Source organism: Magallana gigas, chromosome 3 (genome assembly GCF_963853765.1).
Source record: "Magallana gigas chromosome 3, xbMagGiga1.1, whole genome shotgun sequence".
Classification (NCBI taxonomy): Eukaryota; Metazoa; Mollusca; class Bivalvia; order Ostreida; family Ostreidae; genus Magallana; species Magallana gigas.
Window position 1 is genome coordinate 23,306,825 of NC_088855.1, and position 15,864 is coordinate 23,322,688.

General features: G+C 32.2%; 2 protein-coding genes across 2 annotated transcripts; both read right to left on the reverse strand.

Annotated features, from left to right (window-relative positions):
- Positions 1-1,517: 1,517 nt before the first annotated feature.
- LOC105328657 (MORN repeat-containing protein 3) lies at positions 1,518-7,171 on the reverse strand. Its single transcript, XM_011429629.4, has 5 exons — positions 6,906-7,171; positions 6,304-6,458; positions 5,479-5,638; positions 4,784-4,968; positions 1,518-2,001 (listed from the first exon to the last, which is right to left on the reverse strand). Exons 1-5 carry the CDS (start codon positions 7,048-7,050, stop codon positions 1,933-1,935), a joined length of 714 nt encoding a protein of 237 aa, XP_011427931.1. The 5' UTR covers positions 7,051-7,171; the 3' UTR covers positions 1,518-1,932.
- A 5,349-nt stretch (positions 7,172-12,520) lies between these two features.
- Positions 12,521-15,817, reverse strand: LOC105328659 (calcium release-activated calcium channel protein 1). Its single transcript, XM_034481953.2, has 2 exons — positions 15,561-15,817; positions 12,521-13,802 (listed from the first exon to the last, which is right to left on the reverse strand). The coding sequence occupies exons 1-2, from the start codon at positions 15,750-15,752 to the stop codon at positions 13,308-13,310; spliced, it is 687 nt and encodes a 228-aa protein (XP_034337844.1). The 5' UTR covers positions 15,753-15,817; the 3' UTR covers positions 12,521-13,307.
- Positions 15,818-15,864: the final 47 nt, after the last annotated feature.

A 15,864-nucleotide genomic window follows, 5' to 3' on the forward strand; every position in this document is an offset into this window, starting at 1 on the left:
GAAAACATATTGTTGCATTTTGATAGTCCGATACAGTTAAAGTTTGCGATCAATCCAATATATGTAACCCATGTCGGCCGTTTTTCCTCCCTGCAATGTTCACAATCGTTATACCCGTTGTAAACATAAATTTTATTGTTTTGGGGAGTTGATTTTAATCAACCCTCCTATGCAGTTACTCGGCAAACCGAAAGTGAAACAGTGTTTGGACCTAAGCACAAATCAACACCGCTGACAACATTTAGTTCTAATCAATAAATTCGATGTAATGAGTTCTTAAGCATTGTTCTTCAAGGGAACTCATTTATAGATACCTTGTAAATAGTCAGATTTTAAATGGTAAGAACAATTTAGATATTTTTTGAAGTCGTAAATTTTATGTATTCCTACGCCAGAGTTCAATATAGTCTCGTTCAACCAGAAGCTCGGCTGTCTCCGTATATCTCCGATAAGCATAGAGTCTCTCTTGCTTGTCGGAGATTAACGGATACAGCTGAGAGTCTGGTTGAACAAGAGTAGAGTTTAATTTTGCTTGGATCCATACAATTTCTCATAACTATTCCGATTACTATAATACGTAGTTTGATGGAATAATTCTTTGAATATTACACATCATGATTGATATTGGGTTTTCACGAAATTTCTGTAAGATTCAGATTATAAGAATGCGTAATTCAAATACTTATAGGAATTTACTTTCCACGCAAAATAACATATCGTTGATTTTAAATTTAAAAAACAATCGATAAAATCAACTCCCGTCAGTACTTCAGTACTTTGATTCTATTTCTTCACTTCGATTCCAATCCGCTGCCGAGTATCAAAGTGCACCCTAATAATAATAAGCAGCATCTTTCATATACAATAACTGATTTTGTTACGGAATGTCATCTTACTGTGGGCTGCATCTTCATTAATGGAAGAAAATTTAGCATTAACATTAATACCTATCTAATTTTTAAAAAATGATTAATTTTCATTTTTAATTATTTTCAAATAGAAAAAAAAGCTTATTATAGATCCACTCAATACTCAGATGAACTTATGAGAGCATCTGAGTGTTTGTACTTAAAAAGTCACATCAGGGGTCGTGGTGTAGATTAAAGCTGAGCAACTCCTAATCTCTATCTTCTATGAAAGTCAAAGCTATTACATGTCCATTAGAAACATAATTATCACAATAATAACTTGGTCACTTCATTTGAGATATTTCACAAATGATGTTATGTATCACAATTCTGACTTAACTCCTCCAATTCAATGCAATATCCTATAAGTTATAATTCTAGTAAGTACATGTATTTTATTGATTTGTAGTCCATTTTTTGAGTAATCTTCTGTGTATCATCAGAGTTACTACATGAACTTTTAAAACAAAAGTTATACTGTAATTTATGTAAAGGCCTTAGTGGCCTGACTTGCTCATCAGCAGAATACACAGTATCTTTGTACCAGGTGAGCTAGATGTCAATGAATATGAATAAATATACATAATAATAAAAAATACAACACTGATAGCTGAGACAATCGTGTCTATCATTTATTACTTAAATAAAGATTTTTTTTTATCAACAGTATGGATAAATTCCCTCAACATGTCTATATGCTCAATATGAAGAAAAGCAATGTTGAGAATTTTCATCAATAAAATAGTATATATATATTCACTAATATTTACAATCTTGGATCATTTAAACCTTTATTCACTTTAAAAAAATAAAGATAACTCATGCTCACAACTTCATACACTAAACATAGTATTCCACATTGTAGTCATAAACATTCAATCATTTAAAAACAACAAAATATAAAATTTAAGAATATTCAAAATATTCAGTTCATTGCCACTGAATGTGCATTATGATAACTGAATGCTGTTTTTGTGGGTAGTAACCATTGGTTAAAAGTTTTGATAAGTCTTTTATTCATGATCTACTCGTGATCATGTAGAAACTGTTCCTCGGCATCTTGTAACACAGCATCGGAATTGTACAATTTGACCTGTAAATAAATGTAAAAAGTCTTTCAAAATAAATATAGAACTCAACTTAAGTCAACTAAACATCGAATTCAACAAAACATTTCCTTTCCTCTGTATACAAAAAAGAAGACTATTTCCCATGCTAGTATGCTTTCAAGCCTCCTACCTCTAAAATTTTAATTTTTTTTTCAAACTATAGCCATTTTAATCATTTTTTTTTTTTATGATATGTGTATATGCTTTTACAAAATATTGCAAACACCCAAAAATATTTACTTTACAAATAATGCTTAATTTTTTTTTTATTTCAAAACCATAAGCTGTAGCATTACTCTAAGGAAATTCTTTTTTCTGTTTTTCACAAACTCATAAATAAGAGATGAAGCAAGTTACAAACGTTAATGATGCTTATCACGACTGGGTTTTGGGGGTGTATAACAGATTTTAAGAGAAAATGAGGTGAAACTAGTGAAGCAGTTCAACTATCTGGAGATTATTATTGGTGACAAGAGTTCAACGAACTATCAGTCAAATACAAAAGTGGCAGCAAATAGATAGAGAACTAAGTTGTAAACAAATCTGAATTTGACGAAACTCTGTTTTTTACACAAATACAATGAACCTTGTTTGATGCACTTGTAGATTTAAATTCATTTACAGCTTAATAACTTCTTTTACGTCAATGACATCATATTTACAATAACTTTGTTTTTCATTTATTTTTTGCAGGTTTAAATATTCTGTGTACCATGCCTTCCTGACGTGGTTCTATCCTATTATATTAAAAATGTAAAGAGCAGTAACCGGTACTCTAGAGGCAACCGGAGTCTGACATCAACAGACAATTTTATGCAATGGAAATGAACGCTGGCCAATAATATGTAAAATGTCAATGCTACAATTATCATAACTAACTACATGTTTTTAATTTATATAAAGGGATGGCAATTTCTTACTTAGTTAATCTCGTTTACTCGGTCAAAACAACAATTACTGATTTCTAAATGAGTCATATCAAAGTCAAAACATTTTGAACGATTTTTAACTTAAACTGTCAACAACATTTATTGATTAATTTAAACATATTTCATTAAAAAAAATTTATAGGATATTGGACAACAGGCATAGCCTATGTATATCATCTCCTATTGAGCACCTTAATTTGAAACAAAGTTACTGTAGAATAAAAACTATGTAATTGCCATGTGGTCGGGAAAATTTTTGAAATTATTAATTGCTCATGTTTCCATTTTTTTTTTATATTACCGATAAATAAACATAATTATACATGCAATAAAAATTCTTATCATGATAGTGATAACATTAAAAAAATATAGTCGTACCTGTCAAAATTTTTATGATAGTTTTCAGAATTTCAAAGTCTTTTTATTAGTTTTAAGAATTTCATTGTCTTAGTGCCTGCTTAAATAATGACACAAACTTATGAATTTTTATACAATAAACCAGTTAACTGGTTGAAAAGAAGTCAGGAGAACTGATGGGCAGTTCTGTAAACAGTTTATCAAATAGTTTTTTATAAACAAAACTATTAACAAATTGTTATTTACCAACATAGCTTAGCTATCCCTTTTGATTAAATTTATTATTTTCATATACATTGTATAAAGCTTCTTTGCTGTATACAACAAAAATGCGGTGAGCCATTTATGTTCTGTTTTATGTGTTAAATTATGAAGCAAATAAACATGTTTAGATTAAAAAATAAAAAGTGTGTCTTCTCAATATTCTTGATCTGATACAGCAACTAGTAATGGCATTATTATGACTGACACATACTGGTAATATTATGCCTAAAGTAAGTAAATAATTTATTATAGTGACCTGTGTATTTTTTACAATGAAGAAATGAATATACAATTACATAAATCAAACACCCAGCCTGTTGGACCTATAAGACTAGGGAGAGAGCTAAAAAAGTTTTAGAACTTGTGCCCGATACCATTGTAATCATATTACAATAAAATAAGTTCAGATCAAACCTATAAGTCACTGTTAACACTAAGTAATAATCTTATTACTTGCATGGGCGAAAATTTACTTTGTCTTAATTATAGTGCAGAGTATACAATTGTCTTGGAAAACTACATATGAGATTTTGAAATAGGTTATCTTGAGTTAAGAAGGAAGTATTTAGAAACCTAACACTTTGATGACATCTAATTCTTATTCTTATACATAGTGGGATGTAATTGTTATCTGCTCTTATAGGGCTATGTGCCTGTGATCTATGATTCATGATGACTACAGCATAGGCAACTGACATAGTTTAAAATAAATTCTTGTTTACTTAAAATGTTCATAATTTTCCATCTGACAGTCTCAATAAAATAAGCTCCGGACCTATTACTTTAAACCAACTTTTATTCGCGTGCGAGAAACTTTTGCGAGGTTAGCGAGAGCCTTGTTGTCGCGAATATTTCTCGCCACGAACCAATCCTTTGTCTATAGTTTTTACAACAATACAGGTCTGGATAAGGCTTGGTCGCGAACATTAGTCATTGCGAACCAGTTTATTGGCAGTGAATTGTGAAATAAAGTCGCCGCGAATAAAAATTGGTTTACAGTATTTGTAATGCTGACAGAACAAATAATGAAATGTAGGGGCTAATTTGAATTAGACTGAATATTTCACTATTGTTTGTTTGAATAATGCAAACTATTCAAGAATAAATATATTAATTTGGATACCTGTGTAATAATTACATGTGTATATATGTATAGATATTACTAACTTGACATAACTATGTAAACTGAATGTGAACGTTCACTTTTGTTACTTACATCTGGAATAGGGTATTTTGTTGGTTTTGGAGCTTCATCTCGATTAAAATCTTTCATTGATCCACATTTAGCGATATCGTTATTCCAGACTCCTTCATAGATCTGTCCGGTTGTTAGATAAAAGAATTTACCAGGCCCGTTTTTCTTGTCATCACGCCATGATCCCTCATATCGATTTTCATTTGCTGCAAATAGATGACAATAGAATTGTACCGGTAGTTGCAAAGACAACATTTAATCCTCTGATTCATAAAATCAAGCCGCTTTATGATGTCATGTTAAGTTCATCTCCACATGAAGTGCAATAACATGCAGTCAAAAGTTGCAGGGATAAGCTCATTACATCCTATCCTATTGTCTAAAAGTTGATACCTTCTCTCTCTTGAAAGAATAATCAATATCATTTGGAATTTTTCTCTATATGAGCCATTTAGAGCATAAGTACTAGTTTTATTATCAGAAAGAAGGGGTATGTTAACGACATGTATTTGCACTTAATTTTTTGAAAGGTTTGTTGTTCTCAATTTTTAGTGTTTAAACAGCTTGAAATTTGAACACGTTTTCAAAAAGCATAGAAGAAATGATTGTCAGGTGTCAATTAAGTTTAAATCAAAACCAGAGCTCATAATTCATGGTACATGTAAAGTCAGAGATGATCACAGTATGTAAAGTGAATAAATAAAGAAGCTTCTTACTCAATCTGAGCATTCCTTGGCCATTTCTCTGGTCATCATACCATTCGCCCTCATATATAGTCCCATCCCTATAATACATTCTCCCCCAACCACTTCTCTTATCAGCATACCATTCCCCTTCATAATACTCCTCTTCTGTATAAAACTGGGTTCCATACCCCTGATAATAATAAAATAAACAAATTAATATATACAGGTCATACATTGAATATTTTAATAAAAGTAATTTTCAGTATCCTCTATCTTCACTTTGGGTAGCTGTAATCATAAAATTATATTTACATCTACCAAGCATAATTTCCTCTATTTCTTACGGAAACTTATAGTTAATTCATAGCTCTATAGAAACAGCCAGACTGAAATCTAAACGCCCTATTTATCGATTGGTCGAAATCTACAGCGGCTGAAAGTGACAGGACTGAAATTGACACGCCGTGTTTATCGATTGGTATAAACCTACAGCGACCTTAGTAAAATCCCAGACTGCACGAAATAATCATGACGATGCCAGATTCAAAGTCTCACAGGAGACAATTTGGCTGTTTCTTTTAGCTAACGTACTTTTGTACATTAACAGTAATTTAGTGAATTTTACTAACTTTTTATAATCAGTTTATTAATTAGTTAAAGAAAGATGTTAATATAAACAATAAAATGCTTTCTTTGATGATTCATGCGGGTTATGAAGGTAGCGATCATTGCAGGAAGAATTTACACAACCCGCTAACGCGGGTTATGTATTTTTCCTGCAATGTCGCTACATTCATGGTATTTTACGCTCTTATTGATATAAACTTTCTGAGTGAATGTCAAAAAAAAACTTGCATGTCGCATATCATTTTTCCAGCCTCCTGAGTATTCCTTCTTGTATCCTCCTTTTCCATCTGGCATGCTGTATGTTCCGAAACCATTTCTCTTCCCCCGCTTCCAATCTCCATCATACAATGCACCATTCTCTTTCCATTTATAGGTTCCTTTTCCTACAATATCCAAAATTGACTATAAACATGTACTTGTAAGTCAGCTACAATGACTATGTTATTTTGACTACGAAAAATGACAATACACTGGTCACTGTCTATTGAATTGCTCTTGTATACACATGTGCTATGTATATGTATAGCCCAATGAATCCAATATACATGTACAATTCATAACTGGTTTTTACAGCTATTAACCAAAAGAAGAATAGTGCTAGAGGTTCATGTATTTCATTTTCATAGTTTATTTAGAAAATGAATTTTAAAAGAGAAATAGAGTAAAAAAGAAGACAAAGGGGTAGGGGTTGGTGCAGAATGAACGCTGAGGAAATGCGAGATACAAACTTAAACGCATCCTAAAGTGTGTCCCATATTTCAGAGAATTAAAACCACTAGAACAATGATCAGATTGGGTGAAAAGATAAATAAATCGAACATTATACTTACCATCTTTTTTGTTATCGAGCCATTCGCCAGTGTATTGGTCCCCATTCACAGAGTAAACCGTGTGGCGAACTCCTTTTTTCTGTGCAAGATAATCCCAATCTTTCCACAATGGTTCTTTTACTTTGGGTTGTTTTATGTGGGGCATGTTGACGGGTATTTAATAAAACAGTAACTTACTAATAGATGAGTTGTATTTACAGTGTTGTCATTTTTGTGGTGTTTACAAAAAAGTTCGCGAGATTTACCTCCGTTGCTATGGTTGAAGTGATTTCTTGAACGTCGAGCCCGATGATTTTAAAGTTTAATATTACAGCTAATAGTGTCTAATTTGCATATCTTGAATCAATGTATGCATACATTTACAATTTAACAGTAATAACATTATAAATTTTTGTGCTTGCAGAGTATCTCTTTTATTTTAAAAAGGGTATTACTAAACCCAGTCTGGCAGTTCGAAAAAAAAGTGGTAAATTCAAAATTTACAGTTTTAGATATATTGCCCTGTAAATCACTATCTTGGAAAAAATAAATTAATAACATCTACGTCAATTTCGGTGGATTTCAAAATAACCTTTGATAAAAGGCACTTCTTAAGATCCGAAAACAATTGAAAGGGTTCTTGAAGAAAATTCATCCCCGGGAACCCGGAACAGTCTGGAACCACATTGTTTCTTTTTTTTAAAGGTTAACCCCTTTCATTGCGAAATCAAGTAACTGTGTGCAAAATACAAATGTATCTGCCTCTCATGTGTATACAGTGTGTGCAGGTTCAGTTTGACCATTTGTACATTACTGTACACCAAATATCATACGCGCATTTTTAAGAAACTAGTAATGACTGTTTATTTTGAACATTGTTTTTGTTCGTGTATGCAAAATATGAGAGGGAATTCGTGATTATCGCAGATATTTATACCTTGCGTATAACATTAAGTTTGCAATAAATAATGCTTTAATAATTTCTACTACAGTACAATAAAATAGATATATGATAATGACAGAAATGCAGCTTTACGAATTTTTTTTATCAAAGATGTGGTTGTTACTGTTCAATTAAGAAATAAACAGAAGGCTAGAAAGTTCACTGGGATATGGACTTGGTTGCTCACGTGATCAAATTCTGTGACGCTCAAAGGGCTTCTCAGAAGATGTAAATAATTGGTAAATAGAAAGATGTGTTCACTTAGTTACCAACTAAGTTCATATCCTGGCGAACTTTTCAACATTGCTGTTTATTACTTATATTTTACGTTTTACAAAAGCAAATCACGATTATAAACATAAAAGTGTGTTAATATTAAAATTTTATAAAATTGCAACCGTCAAACCAAAGTTCGCGCGGTGCGTGATTTTTGCAACGTTTGAAAAACTGATATGTCGTCTTGACCCGTTGAAAGGTTCACATAGAAATGGGCGAAAATCTTGAACATTTGTAAATGATTACTTAGTATTGCATACATGTGTAATTTATTTCACACATTTTTTAAAAAGGCATCCATTTCATTTATATATTTTAGTGTTCATTTTTAAAACCGTCACTGTGGCTCCATCTTGACCCACACAGATCATGGCATGCGTTCATTCAAAACATCTTTACATTAGTCAATGGGGGTTTATTTCACAAATGATAGCCTCGATAATAATCCAAGGAATGTTTTCATGAAAAATTGGACTGGTATCCATCCCTAAAGTGTATTCAACTACATGTACTTTGATTATATCATAGCGTAAGCCTACGTAATTTTGTTTTCTTGGATAAAACTGGATCCTTTATTTGATCGTGGTCCCTCTCTGACTTACGGATAAAGGTTATAAAATATAAATAAGCTTGATTGAAGTTTCATATGGTATATATATATATTTATTAATTAAGAAACATAGAGAGTCTAAAGAGTTGTAAACCAACCTTTTTTGCGAATTAAAAAAACCCGCAAAGTCCGCAATAGCGTTTATGCACTACAATTGATGATAACGTCAAATCGCTCATGCCGTAATATTTGCCTAATACAGGGTTACAGATATAAACGGTATGTCGGTATTTAGAATATGCTACATTTATTAAAAATGTAATAAATACTATTAATGTATTCATTATTGATATGATATATTTGAAATATGTAAGGACAAAAATCAAACGGCACCCATACATTCTGAAAAGGTCATTGTGATTGTTGTTACAACGACCCATTTTTTTTTTATTCTGGCGATCATTTCACTTTGATGATATTAAATACAATTTAAATTGTATACACCGATTTTACTTATTTAAACTTGGCCTAAATACAAGTTGAGTTTAAACTAAATTGTTAATGTGTCTTCATTCCCTGGCGTATCATAGATCATGTGGGTGACGGAGTTAGGTTCATAAGTTAGGATAGCACGTGTGATAAACATCGTATTCAGAGGGCTTATTTGAATAATAAACCAACCTTTTTTGCGAATTAAAAAAAACGCAAATTCTTTGATGATGTAGTTAACGCAAATTTATATTCAAATTTTTGTTGCAAATCATAAAAATATGCTTAGCTGCAGAAACAGAAATAGTTGACCCAATCCAGTTTATCACCTAAAGACATGATATGGTCATCGCAGATAATTATACACAATGTAGTTCGTAAGGGTATTGTCGGCAGAATTTTTTTTCTACACACTAATTTTATCTAAATAAAATTCGACATTTGCCCTCCCCTTTTGTATACTCTCATTTTTATGAGATTTTTGGCACCTTCATTTGTTGATTGTTGGAACTGTCTAAAACTGCCCCACTCAAAGACTGGGTTGACAATCCACATACCATATAAACCACACTGGCGTCGGAAGGCTGGGGGGGCTAGTATGCTTCTGAATCCAACTTCTTAATCTTTCAAGGTAAATTTAGGAACAATAATCTTTCCTGCGAGAAAAAGTGTGGGGGGGGGGGGGCTGAACCCTCTATCATGCTATGTTTCTAATGGTTAGGTATAACTTTGCAAAAAAAGTGGGGGGCTAAGCCCCCCCCCCCCCCCCCCCGGTTTCGACGCCTATGAACCATATGCATATTCAAGTTTTACATATCAGACACTCACAGGTATTCACAAATTTACAATATCCAAATCTTTGCATATGAATTTCATAACAATATTAATCTTATTAAAATTAGACATGCATAACCGCTCTACAATACACTATATACAATATATTTGTATATATATACAGTATAGCGTATCGTAGAGAAGCGGAAGTACAAGTCTAATTTCAATTAGATTGGTCATTGGCATACTCATTTGTAGAAGTGAGCCCCTGAAAAAATTCAAACTAATTAAATTCATCGATTAGAATTACCAGAAATAGGTTTTGCCCCCCCCCCCCTTCACCAACTGGATACAAAATTATCCCGTCAGACCTATCCCCCCCCCCAATTTTTTCACAACACGCAAGCCTACACAGGTATACTGGTAACTGGTACACGGACTATTATTTTTACCAAAAATCCAAAAACTATATCTTGTACCTCAGACACATAATTTATTACATGTTTATTTATCTTTGGAATTCTTGAGACTCATGAGACTTGTAGAGATGAATAAGATGGACACAAAATAAAAATATAGAGAACTTTTCTTTAATGGAATTAAAAAAACCCAGATTGGTTAGACAGACTGACACAATTTTATTGAGGGATTTAAACAAAAATTGTATCTATTCTACAAAAAAAGAGGATAAATTGCCAGAAATACAACTGTATAATTGTAATAATCAATAACATTGTTATTTAAGACAATGTCAAATCCTCAACAATGTTCAATAACTCTTCATCCAGAAATCATAAATTTGAATCATAGTTTGGCCATCATGTTGGAAAAGGTGTAATAACCTGATAGGGTTTACATTAATAATTGAAATTATGACTGACTTTTTGCTCCTTGGGCAAAAAATGTGGGTTTAAACGTAAAAAAATTCACACAATTCTGCACTGTGAAAAAAATATATACTTTCCATTATGACAGAGCTAGGCAAAAATCTTTGACTTTGTGTAATGCCAGGATACTGCATGTACAGTAAAATAAATTTGTGTGTGTGCTTGAAATTTGAGCTGAGGATTAGAAAACATAAGAGATCACCATTATCATTGACTTCCAGTTAAAATTCAAATGATGGACAAAAATATTCTTTGTGAAAAAGTGCACAAACTGGTAATCACTCAAAGTTTAGCATAAAGTATGAAATGTTGTTATATTCAGTATATACCAGTACATAACTCTATATATAGTCTAGACAAATATAGAAAAAATACTGACCATCAATTAAAAACTAGGTAGCTCAATGAAATTCAAAACATACTCATTTATAATTGTATTAAAGTTTTTAAAATATAAGTTTTAAAACTGATGTAATTACTAGAATTAATTTTCTTTAGGGTGTATATAAAAATCTGTTGATACTGTAGATTCCTTATTTTATGCGAGTACTTAATTCCACAATTCAACGATTAACCATCAAATGGTGAGAACATAAAATCGGGAATGCCGAAATTTTATCTTAGTTTCATGTAGTTTACATGTGTCCCAAAATTAAAAGCGAGATTTCAGAATTCGTGAGACGGGATTCTCGCGATTTTACACGGATATTAATTCCTCGCTTTTAATTTGGAATTTACAGTATACAACTTTAATTAAACAAAATTTATGAATTCTTTTCATTTAATTCTATTCTTGCTTCAAAAGTTTTAATTTCCACAAAAAAAAAAAAAATGCAAAACAAAATACACACTCATATTCTTCGGTCAGTAGGAACCTAGCACCAAATCTCTTTAATTGAGTAATTAATACAAATGTACATGTATATAGCATACAACACATTAACATTGTGTTGATAAATGTGGTGAAATAATGACGTCATCATCTTTGTATATTCCGGTCATTTTACGATAATTATAAAACAATTATAAAGTTAAACGACATGAGTTAAAGCATGAAAAAAGATTGGGCTGGGTGTAATGCATAATGCTTTCTCTGTTGTTATTAATTATACTTGATAATGAATGTAAAATGTTGCTTAAATGAGAAAATTCCTTACATTTAGTAAAATATAACACAACTTGATAAATATGACAATGAAAATGCATACTGGTACCACATATTTGCATGTGTACGTAAACATTTCATCACAGAAAGTCACATGCATATTTTAATTAAATTAATGTTATCTATATCTCTCACATGTAGCTTGTAAACATTGCCAAAAAAAAAAGGATCCTTAATTTTGATGAAAAGGTTCAAAATATCTGACTCTTTCTGGAAATATAGTTGCACAGTTTTTGGCAATAATGTACATTCCTTATTCTAGGCCAGTACTTAATTCCAAATTTTAACCATTTTTCACCAATTCGCCAGAATATAATTTTGCGAACGACATATTTTTTATATGAACTTTTCATTTAGTTTTTATGTAACGTCTGTCTGAGAAATAAAAGCAAAATTTTGAAAACTTGCAATTTTTCATGAATATTAATTTCACGCGTTTAATCAGGAATCTGCAGTATCTAAAGCAACATTATAGGATATTGCTTAAAAAAGACTATGCTTTAATGGAAATGTGATGAGGAAAGACAATCATTTCTCTGACAACACATCCACTTAAAACTCATATCTCCATCTAAAATTTATCTACCTGAATCTTAACTGACCAACCATCATTGTACAATAATTATACAGAAGTTACAATGAAAAAAATATATATGTTACATTATATACACATCATGTTAAATAAGATGAAAGAGAAAAATACTGCATACCACTCATGAGCAAGTACATATACTTCATGGCTATTGAAATTGATTGCACATTATATATATAGTATACATATATAGTTTCAATCATTGACAAAAAAATATACTAGACAGGTATAAAAAAATCACATCCAACCAGTTAGCCAATGCATTCACAATTGTATTTCTTTCTCTTTTGAAGATGTACTAAGAATGTTTGCTAATTAAGAAGTAAGACAATATAATATCCAGCCTGCAGTTTAGTACTTTTTAGTAATTCACTTTTGTGAAGTGAATTGAAAATTCTTGTACATAGAAATACTGTACCAGATCTATACAATCATGTAGTGACAATTTTCTTGAAAAACCAAAATTAAGACATAATTACATGTAGAGTTTAAAGAATACAGAATAAACAGAATTAAAACTAACTTCCGATGTGTTCATCAGATGAATAAATGACTATCACCATATGATTAAACGAAAGTAGTCTTTATAGGTATGCTCAGTATATACCTCCAATTCATTATCCATCAAAGTCAACACCTTTAACATGCTCAGAAGGGGTGGATCACAAGGAATTCCTCTAATTGGCAAGTAGGGGATATCTATAAAGCACCGTATTAAAGTCAAAAATTGAAAATTATAAATAACACCTACACATCCAATATACTATGGTTCATGTCTATCTCCTCGGCCATTCTGTCGAGCGCTGCTAAATTTCTCTCGTGATTGTCGAACTTGTGCGCGATGAGTTTCTTATAAAAATGAAAGGCAAAGACCAAGAAGACGATTCCTACTGGAATGACGATGCCTGTGGATGCCCAGGCTGCTGCCACATTGTACCCCACCGCCTTAGTGTTAAACTTCACCCAGCATATCAACACCAGTTCCGCTAAGAATAACATTATCCCTAATCCCGTCGAAAACGCCCACGACATTTGTATGAAGGATTGCATTTTTTCGTGTGGGGACTCCTTCACAGAGTTGACGTTGTGGACGTTGCTGACGGCTTCGATGTGCGGTAAAATGCAGGTGCTAGCCATCAACGCTAGCAAATGGACAGAAACCAGCAAGGTGGTGCACACACTAAACGCAACAACAAGTCCTTGGGGAACATCGCTTTCAATCCCTATCTCTACAAGGGCCACCTAAAATGAACATAATTTTTTTTTTAGAAATCATATTTAATACTGACAGAAAGCAGTGCTCCCACTGGACCAAAAATCCTTTTTGCCACTTTAAAGTGGCACAAAGAACAACCCATGTTATAGAACCATTTTAACAAGAGCTTGGACTTTCTGTAAGATGCAACTTTTTTTTCTTGCATCAAAACAAGTTAAAACTGACACTGGTTTCAAGTAAAATATACACAGATTGCGTAGCCATAGCTCAAAAGCCAGACAAATCTTGTTGATTTCAAAGAGCCATGACTGAGTGGCCAGCAATGAAATAGACAGTCCTATGTCACAATGCTGTTTGACCAACTACCCAAAGTCCAAGCTCTTGTTAAAATGGTTCTACAATTATTTCTATTATTATCCTTTTTGCCACATTTGAATTTCTTTTAACCATTTAAAAAAAAAATTTGCCATTTGCGAAATTGGCGAGGCCCAGCACAAACACTGACAGAAAGCATAGCTATTTGAAACATTTAATAATAATTCATCACACAGGGAAAATTTAGGTGGACATGTTGTGGAGCTAAAGAGCCTCACATACAAAAAACTTGCAATTCATGGTGCACAAAACTTGCATTAGTTTTCGACTGATTAACCTTATTTCCGGACACATTATGTGGAAGTAATCAGTACCAAAAAATTCTTTATACAATTTACTACTAATATATCTGACATTTACCTGATCTCTTTTTAATGATTTTGATATTTTCCTGGCATGTAAAATATCAAAATCGCTAAAAGGGCCAGAAAAACAACAGATATTTATTTTCAAGTAAAGCTACAGACATGCAGCTAGCAAATAAAATCTTGCATTTTAAAGCACAAACAAATTAAATTGCACTAGTTTAATTAGTACATATTGACCTCATTCCTTATGCATTCTATGAAAATGTAACTTCTCAGACTATCAAATGAATACCAGAAGGCACATAAAAACTAAAACAGAAGATTACGCCAAAATAAAATCATTTTTTGTTTGGAATTACAATCTGCCTCTTTGAAATACCCCTCACTGACAAAATTCTTTTAGCAAAAAATAAAGGACATTTTTTTTAAATGGACATTTTTATTCTTTACCAATTTTTAATTAGTTAAAATTCAAGTTTGAGAAAAAATTCCCTCCCTCCTTCCCTCCCTCCCTCCCTCCTGTGTCTCGAAACCTCCAGGCACCAATTCCAAACAAACATGTTTTAAGGATGCATGGCCTTACTTATAAAAGATATAGTAATGCAGTCGAGTCTCTTCCTGGTATCTGATCCATCATGCACAATGCACAAAGCACAATTAATGCATTCAGTCTGAGTAGGAAGCCAATTTCAGATGTTACAAAGATTTACATAAAACATCCAACAAATGACTGATTATGGACCTTTGTAATCACTGGTACATGTAATGCAAAAACATAACAGTGCTAAAATTACACAAATGGATTCATTTGTACATCACTCTTCTCATAAGTTGTTGTCCAACTTTTCTTGCAACTGAGAAAAATGGTGCCTCAGCCAGAAAATATGTTGGTACTAAAGACTTTTAACTCTACAGATCAAAGTAAAAGGTTAATTACGTAAATTTAGCCCTATAAAACTTGATGTACACAATCTAGCCTAAATATATTAATATATTTACCCATATGCTAGGTTCTCCAGGTTTTTTACCCACCTCTGAATTCAATTGTATTAAAATATTCTATGACATAAAAAGAATCACTATACTCTTAATAAATATTACCATTGCAAATCCTGACAGCAAAGCTGAAGTGTTACTAGAAGCTTTCAACTTAGCCCGGCTCAAATACAGTTTTCTCCAATGTGGTGCATTTGGATTCGTATTCATATTCATGCCTCTGTTCAACTCTTCCGATGTCTGAAAATATCTTGAATTTTCTTCAGAAGAATAAACGTTTATAATATGCGCCAGCATGCAATCCGCACTTGAAATTCAGCAACAGGATCTTTTCGCATCTCTCCCAACAAAGTGTCAAGTCTCTGTCATAAACAGACATTGCATTAACTTAATACCCAAAAAGACCACA

Excerpts from the sequence above, each read along its gene's own strand:
- LOC105328657 (XM_011429629.4), bottom strand. The coding sequence starts at position 7,050 with ATGCCCCACATAAAACAACCCAAAGTAAAAGAACCATTGTGGAAAGAT. Across the intron at positions 6,459-6,905 it reads GCTCGATAACAAAAAAGATG|GAAAAGGAACCTATAAATGG; the intron begins GTAAGTATAATG and ends TGGATATTGTAG. Across the intron at positions 5,639-6,303 it reads GGAAAAATGATATGCGACAT|GGGTATGGAACCCAGTTTTA; the intron begins GCAAGTTTTTTT and ends TATTATTATCAG.
- LOC105328659 (XM_034481953.2), bottom strand. The coding sequence starts at position 15,752 with ATGCTGGCGCATATTATAAACGTTTATTCTTCTGAAGAAAATTCAAGA. Across the intron at positions 13,803-15,560 it reads TGCTGTCAGGATTTGCAATG|GTGGCCCTTGTAGAGATAGG; the intron begins GTAATATTTATT and ends TGTTCATTTTAG.